The sequence below is a fragment of the Pavona decussata genome, unplaced genomic scaffold (assembly GCF_977016875.1).
Source record: "Pavona decussata unplaced genomic scaffold, jaPavDecu1.1 SCAFFOLD_25, whole genome shotgun sequence".
NCBI classification, from domain to species: domain Eukaryota; kingdom Metazoa; phylum Cnidaria; class Anthozoa; order Scleractinia; family Agariciidae; genus Pavona; species Pavona decussata.
This window is the reverse complement of record NW_028145448.1, coordinates 3040037-3054955: the sequence shown is the minus strand read 5'-3', so window position 1 is coordinate 3054955 and position 14919 is coordinate 3040037. Positions and strand designations below refer to the sequence as shown.

At 37.9% G+C, this 14919-nt stretch overlaps 1 protein-coding gene across 1 annotated transcript; it reads right to left on the bottom strand.

Moving 5' to 3' along the window:
• Positions 1 to 1150: 1150 nt before the first annotated feature.
• LOC146485817 (serine--tRNA ligase, cytoplasmic-like) lies at positions 1151 to 8667 on the bottom strand. The gene is made up of 10 exons (XM_085103182.1): positions 8433 to 8667; positions 8271 to 8341; positions 7547 to 7630; positions 7246 to 7404; positions 6390 to 6530; positions 5624 to 5779; positions 4671 to 4883; positions 3592 to 3721; positions 2552 to 2709; positions 1151 to 1602 (listed from the first exon to the last, which is right to left on the bottom strand). Exons 1-10 carry the CDS (start codon positions 8656 to 8658, stop codon positions 1321 to 1323), a joined length of 1620 nt encoding a protein of 539 aa, XP_084959308.1. The 5' UTR covers positions 8659 to 8667; the 3' UTR covers positions 1151 to 1320.
• Positions 8668 to 14919: the final 6252 nt, after the last annotated feature.

The following is a 14919-nucleotide window of genomic DNA, read 5'->3' as shown; positions in this document are numbered from 1 at the left end:
AATGTTACCTTTTGCACGACCTCTCGTTATCATAAATATTCACAGCACGTGAATAGCAGTGGACAGACCGGGCAAACAAAATAAAATTATTGTTCGGAGAAAGCGAATAATGACTGAAACTTGACCAAGATTCAACCGTCCTATCCAACACCGGTTTCGGTTCTTGAGCCTAAAACTTGCGTGAATATCGAAAAGAATTCTTACTCTAACCGCTTGTAATTTAACAGAAAAATTTGCCGGGGTATTTTAAAGATATCTCGATTAATGCAAAGTCGGAACTTTTTCATTCATCTGCGCTTTATTTTCACTGTTTTTAAACATAAATTTCTTAAAATCGGGGACACCCATGAAGCTCAACATACGTTTAGAATGTTTTGTTATCAGGAAAGACCATTTGACAGAAAAGACAAAGTGTCAAGTTTTTTTTGCAAGAGATATTGGTGAAAAATGCTGGAATAAACAAAATGACCCCGTAAAAATTGACTCATTATTTACTTAGAAACGCTCTTACAGATTTTTTTCTAATTTCGCCTACAAGTTGTCTAGATTGAGTAGTTTAAATCCGTAAAGTTTCGTCATAAAGTGTCTGACTAGATTTCGAGATAATCGACAATGTCTAAAATGAAAGGCTATGCGCTTCCGTTGCTATAGTAATAGCTGTTGCTTGGAAACCTATGAGAAAATTAACTTTGATCATATGTTGAAATGATGATGTAGTATGAAGGAGATCGAAGTTTATCTTGTATGCGAGATTGTAATTTCAAAACGTCCACCCTAAGTCCAAAAAAACTGCCTCGAGCCTCCTTAAGGAACATTTCACAGGTGAAATTACTCTGGCTGCCAGAGGTTTTGTTCAATTATATTCGTAAGTTGCTTGCCGTTCGCGGCAAGGCCGGGAAGAGCGCCACAAGGACAAGGAGAAAATAGATTGCCTCTTCCATCGTGCTTTCGCTGTTCGCGTTGAAACAAACCTCTGACACGCAGAGTAGGGCGAAATCGGGACAAACAAAAGTTTACAACAAAGGCAGGGTAAGCGCCAGTCTTGTAATCTTTCTCTCGCCCTGATTTCGCCTGTGAAGACAAGCGAAAGTAAAAAAAAAAAATAAAGGTTCGCACTGATCGAGCTTCCGCGAAGATGATTCCATACGGCTAACGCATTCCATTCTCCCTCGAAAGAGAAAATGATATTTTATTGAGTGTTGTTCTCTACATGTAATTCAATCTTCTTCAGGTTTACAGCGATGTTAATTTTTTTCTAAATAACTTATCGGACAGCTCCGACTACAGAGACGCGAAACATTGACGAGTGAGAGCCAGCGTTCATTCGTTGTTAACATCTAAATTTTCCATTTTAGCCTCTAAGCACCCCTCGCTCTGAGCACCTGGCTTGTTCTTTGTCTTCTTCTTCTGCTTCTTGGCCTCTGGTTGTTCGTCAATCGGTGCAGGTTTAACGAATTTAAGGAAATCCATCCCTTCGGGCATGAGTGGTTTCAGGACGGGAGGAAGTGCAATTCCCTCTTCAGTCTGGTAACTCTCCAGAAGCGCACAAATTGTTCTCGAAATAGCGCACATGGTGGCGTTCAACATGTGAACAAACTCCGTCTGAAAAGAAAAACAAGTGTTCCATCAAGGTAGGATATAAAAAAAGCGTGTTTCTGTGGGGGGCACTACATGTCATCTTACAGAAGAGCTTATCTAACGGGTGTACCGAACTGTGCGGGTACACCCCTGACTGACAGAAATACACCGTAAAGTAGTCAAGTCCGGTTATATTGATAGCTTCTATTCCACCTTTTTCACATTGCTCGCGATCCCAATGTACCGAACTATATTTGTTTCTCATAAAAGCTTTTTGATAACATCTGTCAATCACATGCACATGAATCATTAATAACATGTCCAAATTTCCGTGTATAATTACGTGGAACCTCACTGTCACGCAATTTCCGGTCAGGGCGACCTTCACTGTTTGCAACGTCTCACGTCACTGATCGAGAGAACAATTTTGCTTGCCCTAAAAACAATGCAGCTGCAGGTTATAAGGGTCCAGTGAAGGAAGGTACACATGTGGTGAGGACTTTGCATCTCCTAACAAGCAGCATTGTAAATGAATGTTTTGCATCAACTTATGTGGATCTTTTCTTGGTTTTAACTGCAACAGTACTTGCTTCAGAACTAAAAGATACATTCTTAATTAAAGGGACTATGTCACCCCAGGCGCATGCGCGCGTTGATGAGCAGCACTTTGAAATCGTTGGCCCGACTGAGAGTTCAGGAAGCTGTTTTCATCTGTTTGAAATCGCGTTCCTCTTCGGAAAGTTAGCTGAATTTTTTATTTACAAACGTTCTTTAGTAACTACAGAAGCTGCTCGTTGCAATATTTTTGAAAGCTTTTGCAATGGCGGAAAAGCAAAAATCCTGCGACAAGTTATATGCAAATTAGTCTCAATCGGACTCTACAGCGCATTTGCCCCAGCTGACATAGTCCCTTAAACTGTCCAAGCACAAGCGAGAGATGGCAAAGAAGCTACAGATGGGGTACTTGGTGTACCTGTGCTCCCATTTTCTTGGTCTGTCCAAACCGAACTTGCAATCTTCTTGCTTGGTAATCTGTGCAATTTGAACAGGACACCAACTCACGGAATGCACCACTTCCAGGAAACCACGCCTCCAGATCATACTTCATAGCTGCCGCATTGTTGAGCTCACCTGTCAATCAACAACAGCTGTCAGTCAAAGCAGAGTACATCCTCATCGGAACATGAGAGTGACCTTACGATAATTACAATTACCTAATTATTAGGTATTTATGGTATTAAAGCACTGATTTGAAAATGAAAGAAAATTTTAAAAAGGTCAACTTGTTTCAATTCGATTATTTTTGAAAATTTGAAAACCAAAACGTGTTGGCTTTGGTTACTAAAACTGTAAAAGTCTCTAATTAAAAATAAGTTGCTCATTAAAGAAGAAATTTCTAAAAGTTGTTAAAATAGTTGCCTTTAAAACGCATCTAACAATTCACAGACAATTCTTTTTTTGTATGTATTGCATGTATTTGGGGTTTATTTTAAAAAGGAACATTACTGTTCTGTAAGAACCTTCCTAATCAAATGGATGTGTTTTCTTACTCTTCTTGCTGTAATTTTCTTCTTTTAAAAAAGTTGTCAACATACGTTGTATAATTGAATTGAGTTGATAAAAACTCCAAAAATTAACCTCTGCAGCAGATACAAAATGGGTTTCAAAAACTCATTAATAATTCATAAGCCCTGACCTATCAAATGGTTGATAAAACATCATGGCAGTGGTTTTAAAACCCGATAAAACCTCCTCCTTATTAGCATGCGGTGTTTAACGTTTTTCTCGTATGCTTATTTCCAACGTTCACAAAAGCATTATTGTTATGAACTCTCTCGACACACGCTTTTCCAGGAATGTTTTTGAAGCCGTTCAAGAAACTCGCAGCAAGTGTTTTATCGGGTCTAAAACCACTTGGATGCGCCTCGTGGTTTTAAATCCTGATAAAACACTGCTGCTCGTGTTTTAAACATTACGTAATATCGGTGGATGTTTCATGCTACAAATACTTACCTGAGACAATATTAACTATTCTATAAGGTAGCCCCAGGGCTTGGTTGAATTCCTCAGCATTGGCAATCATCTCATGAAACAGCTGCCATGAAATACCATCATGTGGGGAACAAATGACAAACTGCTCCACCTAGCAAAACAAAAGACAATAACAAGAGAAAAAACTGCTTTCAGCTTGTCTTGGACTGTTGCTGTATTAACACAGTGTTGCTTTGAAGACCAGTTCAGTTTATCTGGGCTTTATTACCAAGGGCCGGTCATTGGAAAAGGTTTTGGGGTAAAGGTCACTGTGAATATCACAAAGACTCCATGATGCAGAATAACACATAAGTGCACACCATTTCCTACTTCATACTTCAATGGATCAGCAATGTTGAATGATGACTCAAGTATTAGTACAGCTAGGAGATTGTCACCTTTTTTGGTGAAATGTAGACAGTTCACAGTCTCCCTATTTTTCCGTAGGATTCTCGAGATTGGTATGCTTCGATGGAACCACCGCCATCTTGGTTTGTAAAAGTGAGTGCGATCTGGGGAGAGTTTCTAAACTACCGAGGGGAGCTGGAGTGGTGGTTAGTTGAGTACTCTGCTACCCTCCCCTCGGTCATTTAGACACTCTTCCCAGATCGCGCTCGCTTTTACAAACCAAGATGGCGACAGACCAGTCTCGAGAATCCCACAGAAAAAATCAGCACTTACTGATAAAAAAATTCTAGAAGACTGAGAGAAAAGATCAACTGAATTCTTGAATGGAGCCACTATTCTAGCATAAAATATTTTGAAATAACTTGAAAAATGTTTGCCCAACATGTTTCAAGTTGCAGCCCATTCCGACCCAGTCCACTGTGGCCGGAGACATTCATTGGTAGTTTTAATACATTGTGGTGGTAACTCATAACAAAACAAGACAATTATTTTTATAGGAAAACATTTTTGGGTTTTGGAAATGACATCAAATCCTTCTGACTTTCTCCTTTAACAAACTATACTGTGACAAAATCTGAAACCCCTGGCTTGTTGGAGGTGCAGGACCTTTTGGTACACTGCCATAAGAAGCTTATAAGTTAACTGACACTGACCTTTTCAAACTGATGCACCCTGAAGATCCCCCGTGTGTCACGCCCATGGGAACCTGCCTCCTGTCTGAAGCATGACGAGAACCCGGCATACTTCTTGGGAAGTTCATTGGCAGCCATCCATTCACCTCTGTGAAATGCCGCAATTGGCTGTTCACTGGTTGCAATCAGGTATTTCTCTTCGTAACCAGCTTCGCCTGCACCTTTTCCTACAACCTGAGAGAGAGAGAATAACCTGTTTCACTTTTCAGATTACTAAGAATAATACAATTAAAAGATCATGTGCTGTACACCATTTGAAAGCTAAGTGATCAGTGCACTTGTGCAGGAAGCTACTGCTTTGGAAAAAAAACAAAAAAAAACCAGGTTCAAGTGAAGAATTAAAACGTTTAACCATGACTCAGTTGCCTTAATTTAAATCTAGTTTTAAGCACAGCTTGAGATCAGTATATGGATTGATGTGACATGTGACTTACAGTAAATATGGATTCAGAGGAATCAATTATGTTGAAAACCTATAGGGATGGTGGGTACTTCTTTTAGAATTATTTTGTAAAAAACTTGACAAACACAGCATTGCATATGGGCTAGGTGCAATCAAACATTCCTGCATGCAAAATTCTTTCTCTGAGAGTTACACTCTTCTTGAAGTAATATATCAAACACGAGAAGGTGTGTTTCATCAGATATCCAAACACTGAGAAGTAGGTTGAAAAAATGAGCGCAGCCGAGTTTTTTTAAACGACTTCGAGGTGTTTGGATATCTGATGAAACACACTTTCGAGTGTTTGATATGGCTTCTCAAATGATCAATAATTCTTGGAGAAATTCAAGGCAAAATTTTATGGTAATTAGGATCACATATCCAAACCACGGTCACGGTAGTGATTTTCTTTGTTTTCTCTTGATGAATTATTAATGAGTTTGACAATAAAGCTCCAACCGCTGATGTATACCTTATACAGCTCCTCATCAAACTGACTCAGTTGAGCCACTTCCTTCATTGCATCCTTCGTCATGAAGAAGGGAGTGTACAGAGGAACAAAACCCTTCTTGTGTAACATGCGAGTTGCCAACTGGACCAGCGCCTGCTCAAGGAAAACCAGTGGCCCCTGAAAACAAAGAATATAATTAACACCTACTTATAAATAACAAAATGCAGCTGCTATTAACCAGTAAGTCCTTAACAGTAAGTCCTGATACCAAACCCCCTGCATGGAGCACCTTTGCCAGTTGCTTCAAATTACTATGGTGCATAGGACATCATGTATGTAAGTCGCCCCAGACAATGCTGTCTTAAAATTAGCATGATATAGGTAACTTGCCCAAGGGGTGCAATGGCCAATGCGAGTCTTGTCTAAAAGACTGATCAAACACACCATTTTCTTTGACTTTCTTCCAGTGACATATTAACTAACAAACAACCAATAACATTGGGACTCAAATGACCAATCAGGTCAATAACCAGAGACTTAATACCATCTACTGACAATTCACACTTCACATGACTCTGACAATGCCTTCCATTCAGGTTGTCAAAACATTGGTCAACATCACGTCAAGCAGTCCTTCTTAGGACTACAATCACCATCACAATCTAAATTTACCTACTCATGAGATAACTCCTGGCTTCAAACCATTTATAAATGTGAAATAATGTAGCACAAAGATCGAATGAGGCCGGGTAACTAATCAACCTGTGAGAGGCCTATCGAAACTAACCTTGAGAAAGTATCCCCTACTGCCAGCTACCATGGCACCTCGTTCACAATCAACTCCATCAACCATGTGCGCTAGATCAACGTGTGAATACTTCTTTTTTACTGAGCTGTCACCCCAGGTTCTCTCTACTCTGTTGTCCTCCTGAAAAAGGATTGAGACAAAAAAGATCAACCCCACTGTCAAAGTGAAACAACAAAGCAGAATTAACTTAAATATAAAACTGGAAACTGCCGTGTTTGAAGTGTCTATGCATGGAAACTTTAACTTAATAACCACCACCCGGTTAGCTCAGTTGATGGAGCACCAGACTACTGAGTGGGAGGTCGCAGGTTCTAACTCCGGCCGGACCAACACTCAGGGTCTTTAAATAACTGAGGCGAAAGTGCTGTCTTTAATTTCTCATCTACAAATCTTTAGATCTTCACATGGCTTGATGACCACATAGAAATGGAGGTCTCATCTCCAATTTGGGCATGTAAAATCCACTGAGGATGCAACGAACCCTGTCTGTGACCACACTCTGTGTTAGCATGTGGTCAGCTTGGCGTGATTCTCTCTAAGGCTTCAGAGCGAATGAAACCACAATTCTGAATAACACCAGAAAGTCAATGGGATATTTCTAGGTGCTGGAATAAACAGTTAATTGGTAATAAATTTAAATTATTTAGTGTTGATATGTAGGTCCGTGTAGAAGGAGTGTCTACCTACACGTGCTTCTGCGAGGAATCTATTTGTAATCATTATGATATTTGACTGTTACACGACAGGGTTTATTTGCTGAAGATGAATTGAATGACTTAATAAAATTTTCCCATGACAGCACAGATCAACTGCAGCTAACAATTCCAAGACATACCTCATCGTTACTGACAGGAACTGATTCATGTATAAAATTTCCAACTTCAAATAATTTCTCATTGCGCTGTTGCTCCACCTGTATGACCTCCTCATTACACTTGGCAATATTTCCGTCAATGAGTGTTCTTATATTTTTTATCTGGGTTACAGTGAGACCCTGATAAAAATAAAAAACGATTAAATATTATTTAGGTTACTTTTTCGGTTTTGAGTCAAAATGTTAAATTATATGTAAAGAATAGTCAAATCTACAAGACAAAGAACCAAATATTAGGGAAATATTGTAACAAACAGTTTACCTGTAATATTTCTGGGGTTAGTTCTTCTAAACCACTGACTACATTTTCCGGCAGTTCATCGCTCTCACCAACAGGCTCTTTACGCTGCAAGCAATAACAAAATGTTATTATGGGTTGAAGCTTTGATAATATCCAAGATAAATTCTGATTAACAAGTCTTACACAAAGCTGTTTGCTGGATATTGAACTTCATATAAAGTTTCCAAGTCACTTGATTATAAAACATAGTGCTAATGTTTGCACAAGTCACCAGTCTGGGTCACCAATAGTGAAGCTTGATTTCTCTTGGGAATTGAGTGTCAAATTAAACAATAGAGGAAAAACAGACACGAGATAAAACAGAAAATTGTCTCAATCAAGTTTACCTAGTTTATATTAAAAATTTGACGGGCAACTGTCATTTTCTGAAGAACTCTACGAAACTACTTGGAAATTGCTCTCTAGTCTGACAGTCTAGCTGATATTCCAAAGAGCTAGGCATTCCAAAATAACAATGGAATTCTTGGTAGTACAGTACAGTACAGTACAGTACAGTACAGTACATGTAGTTAAGTTGAAAAAAAGCATAGCCACGAGTGACAAAATTTAAACTTCAAAAGAAGTAAAGTCTTCAATGGAAATTTCAATTGTTATCGCTAGAATGATTAATATTCGGGGAACCGGCGTTAAATACGCATCACACGTGGAACCAAAATTCTACGTGTGGAAATATCTTGCTGCTTACCTTCATCTTTTCGCCGATCTGCTTGCTACATAAATTCTTCAGTTTATTCCAGTTATCCGCCGAGAACCGTACTGATGAAAAGCAAAATTGCCAAAATTAAGAACACATTAATTAACATCTCTGACACGGAAACAATTCCTTCGAAAGTTTTACGATCCTTACATTTCCTCCATTTCGTGTCCGCATCGACAATTTCGTCCACAAGGGCTGTGTCCTTGTAGCGTTTGCTCTGGTTTTCGCGAATTTTTTCGGGGTTACCCCCTTTATCAGTCCTGTACAAGTCTAGATCCAGCACCATTTTGGGAAAGGAGACAGAGAAACACCTTGGATACCTGAAGATTACTGGAAAGAACTTCAGCTGATGCAATCTGAAGAAGGCGCTCCGCATGCCTCGGGAAGAACTGCCCGAGGAAAAGCTGGGTCGAGTGATAACACAAGCAATGATGTGCACAGGAACACCATCCAACGAAGCTTAACGATGTCCTTCCCTGGTTTTCATGTTTTTCCAACGTAAAGAGATCATTGACAAGTGAATTGCTACTAAAAATAGTTCGCGGAGAAAAAATACAGGGAAATGTATGGAAAGTTCAAAACACGACAGGACGCTTTCTGGTACAGCTACATCCCTCCAATTGCCAAAAGTTTCCAATTCACGATTTTCTCAGAAGCGATGTTTTATGGAAATTATTTGACATCGGATTTCCATACAAACACTGTTATTTCAAGCCTGTTTGCCTACTCGTCAAAATGGTGTCGAAAACCGTGATAAGGCCTATCAAAATGGGCAGCTGTTTCCAGCTGGTTGGCTCCTCGTCAGTATGGTGTAGCAGGTTTTTTTTATTTTTTTTTTATTATTATTTTTTTTTTTATTATTAACTATAGAATACTAAACTTTACTTACAATACTAACCATACCAACTTAAGATACTAACCTAAATTACAAAAAAGTAATAATAATAATAATAATAATAATAATAATAATTATAATAATAATAATAATAGTTACAATATTAAATTAAATTCTTCTACTGACAAGGTATGACTATTTTTTAGACTTACAACGAATTACAATTCACTCAAATTTACTACTAATACTATCATAATAGAAACAATACTTAAATACTTCTACTAACACTTACAATATACAGTTACACAATAGTTGCAATATTAAAATTAAATTAAAAGTTGTTACTAACGAAGTAAGAAAAAAAAAAGAGACTTACAATAGGTTACAGTTGCACTTATGAATGAAAATACCACACAAAAGTTTATGTGTAATTTAATTCTTCACATTAAACTGGGGATAGTACCCACTTTTTCTTAAAGAATTTTGTGTTATTGATCTTTCTTTCGGTTTCATATTTTATGACTATTTTACTTTGAAATCCTTGGATTTTGGGTCGAATCTGGGTTCTTCTGCAGTCCCATAGAAACAGTTTCCCAATTATTATAAAATAATTCAGTAGGTTAAGTAAAGGGCATGGTTTAGTTATAATTCCAAATAAAACATCTTGAAGAGTAAGACGAATTTGCTGATTTGAGAGTTGGTGCCAGTAATCTTGAAAATCATTCCAAAACTGTCTAACAAAGGGACACTGATACAAAAGGTGGTGTAAGGTTTCAGATTCTGCCTTGCAAAACGAGCACAGATCATCCGTTTTGAAGCCTATTTTATATAATTTAGAATTTGTGTATAAAATAGAGTTGATCACTTTGAACTGAAACCTTTTACATATGATTCAAGCACAACAGAATGTGGCAGAGTGAAGATTTCTCTCAGCTGATCAAACGAAAAATTAAAATCATTCTGCAATTTACGAACGATATTAGGAGGCTGTGCTTTTTTGCGTGCAAGTAATGAGTAATAGTCCTTTGATTTCTTTTTTGTGACATCAAAGATGTTGTCATCAATTGAAAATAATGGAGAGGCTGTAGATGGACAGGGAGAAGTAATTTTTAAAGAAGAAGGTATTGAATGTCGAAGGCTAGCCCATTGCAAAAAGTTAGTTTTGGAAATCTTATGCGACCAGTGGCAAAAAGAGTCTTCTATATTTAAACTGAAAAGTAGATCTTGAGTAAAGATCAATCCTGCCATGAAATAATTTTTGTAGAAAACTGGTCTCTTGTCAATGCGAATTTCTTTATTATTCCAAATAACATTTTGCCAGTCTCTCTGAGAGGCAAAAGAGTCACGAAAATCTGACCACCAAGAAAGTAGTTCACAATAAAACTTAGAAGAGATTTTGTAATCCTTAATATCATAGTTACAATTTAAGAAGAAAAAACCTCCCATCGGTTCTAGCAAGTGCTGTAGGTAGGTTTTCCACGTTCCATTCTGACCTTCAAAAATACGCTTTAACCATGCCACCCTTAAGGACTTTATCATGCAATCTAAATTGATCATTTTTAATCCACCTTCCTCGTATTCATTTATTACCGAAACGCGTGTTACCTTATCCGTGCCATTCCAAAGGAATTTAAATAACAGTTGATTCAATTGTTTCACTAATTCGTTAGGTGTAGGTAGTACCGAGCACACATAAACAAACTTTGGAACAAGGAAGGATTTGATTATTGTCACCTTACCATAGACAGATAAACCTCTTGAGGACCAAATATTAATAAGTTTTTTAATGCTATCTAATCGCTCAATAAAATTCTTTTCTTTCAGTAATTTTGGATCATACGTGAAATACACCCCCAGGGCTTTTATCGGCTCATTTGGCCATTTAATGCCTAACGGTTTTGCTTTATTTCCTTTAGAAGAGCCAATCCACAAACCCTCGGTTTTTGTGCTATTGATCTTGAGTCCTGAGATATTTTTGAATAAATCCAGCAGTTGAAAAAGTACCGTGGCTGAGTTGGTGTCAGCGAGTACTGCTGTTGTGTCATCTGCGTATTGTAACAATTTTGTCTCTTCTTTCCCAATGGTAATACCCTTTATAGCTGGATTTTGACGAATGGCAATAGCTAGCGTTTCCACCGCTACAATGAAAAGATAGGGAGAAAGAGGATCACCCTGTCTGACACCTCGCTCAAGTTGAAAGGATTTTGAAATTATGCCGTTGTTCATAATACAGCTTTGTACGTTGTTGTAGAACAGTTTTACCCAGCGAAGAAAATCAGAACCAAAATTGAAGGCTTCAATACATTTAAAAAGGAAATCCCATTCAATGCTATCAAATGCCTTTTGGAAATCAATGAAGATCATTAAGCCGGGAATGTTTTCGTTGGCAGTCCAATCCATAATGTCATAGATGGAACGGATGGTTTCACCTATGAAACGATCTTTAATATACCCTGTTTGATTATGATGAATGATATAAGGCAAAACATTTTTTAATCTCGATGCAATTACCTTAGACAATATTTTTGCATCAACGTTCACAAGAGAAATTAATAAATGGTCAAGTTTACAGAGGAAAGGAAACAGAAAATCTTCCCTACTACGGTGAAATAATGAGCAGTGCTCACGCAGATGGAGAGCTGTAGTGACTAAATGCGCGCCAGATGTTTGATTTCTGTATCTGTGTCTACTTTTTTTTGTATTCGTAGTTTACTCAGTTCGTTTAATTAGTGTCGTACCATTCTCGCTTTTGTTAGTTGTACTTATTTTTAGGTGGAGTCTGTTCTATCAAGTGTTCGGGTTTAGTTGCCATCTGTGAGGCATTTTTTTTCGTATCTGATTTGTTTTTGATCTTTCAACGTCCCCTGTTCTATGTTTTTGGATTTGCATTTACATTTACCACTTCGAATACTTCATTAGCACTTTTCCCTTTTTTTCCTTCTTCTGCAGTCTCATTAGTGACACCTTTGGGATTATAAAATGACTGAGGCGCTCAAATTACTATCGCTAAATGTAAGGGGCATAAGTAACTTTAAAAAAAGAAGAACAATTTTTACTTGGTGCCGCAAACGCGCAGACATTTCTTTTCTGCAAGAAACCCATTCTACAGCAACAGCAGAAAATCAGTGGAAAAACGAATGGGGTGCAGAGCTCATTACTTGTCATGGCAGTTCAAATTCCTGTGGTGTTGCAATTCTAATTAAGAAAGATGTTGATTGTACTATACACCAAAAAATTTTTGACCCTTTGGGACGCTATATTGTTCTAAAAGCTGAAATCAAAGATAAGATGTATGTGCTCATAAATGTATACGCGCCAAACAAGGATAAAGATATTGTTGCCTTCCTCAACAAACTACTTATTACAGCACAAAATGAGGATCTAGATTGTGAAAGTAACATCATTATTGGAGGCGATTTTAACTGCCCCCTAAATCCTGCTACTGATAAGAAAGGTGGCATTCTCATTGAACGAAAATCCGTGACATCCTGTATCGATTGCTTGAAAAGTGAAGTTGATTTAGTAGATATTTGGAGAATTAAAAACCCAGATATTAAGAGCTTCACATGGAGTAAAAAATCTCCTCGAATCTTTTGTCGTCTCGACTATTGGTTAATTTCGAATAACTTAACCGATTCGGTACAACTGACGGATATAATTCCAGCAATTAGAACAGATCATGATGCGATCTTTTTAGAGATTGGCGGAAATCTTGATCATGTGGGTAGAGGACCAAGTTACTGGAAGTTGAATTGCTCTTTACTAGACGATGAAGAATATATTAACAGTACAACCGAAATGATTCCAGTGTGGATTGCAGAAGGACGGGAAGAACTTTCCGACGATCGGTGTGTGTGGGACTGGGTTAAATATAATATACGAGCTCATGCTATCCGTCACTCCAGTAGAAAGGCAAAGCAAAGAAAGGAAACGGAAACAAAACTCCAAAATGAACTAAACGTAACAAAGCAAGCTTTCGAAAGCAACCCTAGTGATTCTAATGCTACTTTGTTTGATGTTGCTCAGAAAGAACTAGAATATTTTTATGAAGAAAAAACCAAAGGAATCATTGTACGCGCACGTGCTAGATGGCACGAATACGGCGAGAAGAGTACAAAGTACTTCTTAAATTTAGAAAAGAGAAATCACGTCAAGAAGCACATACGTAAATTGTATGTAAACGACGAAATTAAAACAAATCCACTCTGCATACTAAATGAGGTAGAACAATTTTACTGTGACTTGTACAATAGTAAAAACAATCGTCCGGATATTGAAAATGAAATCGATTCCTTTTTAAATAATTTAAATATACCCAAACTCTCTGAAGAACAGAAAATCTCCTGTGAAGGTAAAATCACTTCAGAGGAATGTTTTCGTCTTCTTGATACCTTTCAAACTAACAAATCTCCAGGAAACGATGGAATTCCAATTGAATTTTATAAAAAATTCTGGCCTTTAATCAATGATTGCTTCATAAGGTGTAGCAGTTGAAAGTAGAGTGGTGAACCAACGCGAAGGTCAGTTGTCATGTCTACTAAATTCACATGGTTATGACTCCGGATAGTACTAACTGACAGATCGGTTTATCAACGTCATGGCGCGTGACAACGAGCAATGAACAAAGAATCTAGAGGTAGGCCAATTTGATCAGTCGGACCTGTCAGTCTCAAATTTACTGTTCTTTCCCACACTAATTCCTGCATCATTTCACTTTCCAATTTCATTACTTTTCATTATGGCCTATAAAAAGCGTAGTGAAGGGACGTATCAAAATGTCAATGTGGTATATGCGATTTTACAACTACAGATTGTGCAGTACTGATCCATGATAGTTTGATGTCTACGACTGCACCACGCCGGAGAGCTGTTTGCAGAATATTCAAGCGCCAATTTCACTAATTCTCTCTACATCATGGGCACAGCGTGGCAAAAGGGTCAGAGACTCGCGCTTCTAAGCCGAATGACATGTGTTCGTAACATAAGTCCGATCTCTGTACTTCTCTGAGCACTATATCGATTTGTTTCACACTATTGAGCTGTCGAAATCCTTGCCAAATGTATTGTTTCTCCCAATTATATGTCTCGAATAAGCATCACATTGAAAACGCAGTAACGCATTGTCCCAAAACAAAATTCCGAAGAGTTTGTGGGTTAACTGTCCTTGAAAACTAAATACTTTTAATTTTTTTTTTAACCCTTATACACCTGGTGGCGCCATGCCATAGCTTGGTCAATATTTAGTGGATTTTTGTGAGTTTGGCAACCAAGATGGTCTTGAAGATCTTTATTCTAAAGCATACAAATTATGAGTCCACCCCTCCCCCCACCGACATACGGTGTGGTTGACTGGTGTTCTCAAACACATCCGTTACATTACACTGCACCGAAGACTTCATAATGAGCTATAGTTCACGAGTATAAGATTAACCATTATATAACCAGATAGCATTTCTTTCTTTTTTCAAACACGAGAAGGAGTGTTTCATCACATATCCAAACATTGAGAAGTAGGATTCTTAAACGACTTCGAGGTGTTTGGATATCTGATGGAACACACTTTCGAGTGTTTGATATGGCTTCTCAAATGATCAATAATTCTTGGAGAAATTCAAGGCTAAAGTTGGCAAAATTTTATGGTAATTAGGAACACATATCCAAACCGGCACGGCCACAGTAGTGATTTTCCTTGTTTTCTCTTGATGAATTTTTAATGAGTTTGGGAAACACATTTCTCAAACTCATTAATAATTCAAAAGCCAAAGACAAAGGAAATCATGCACCGTGACGTGTTTGGAAATC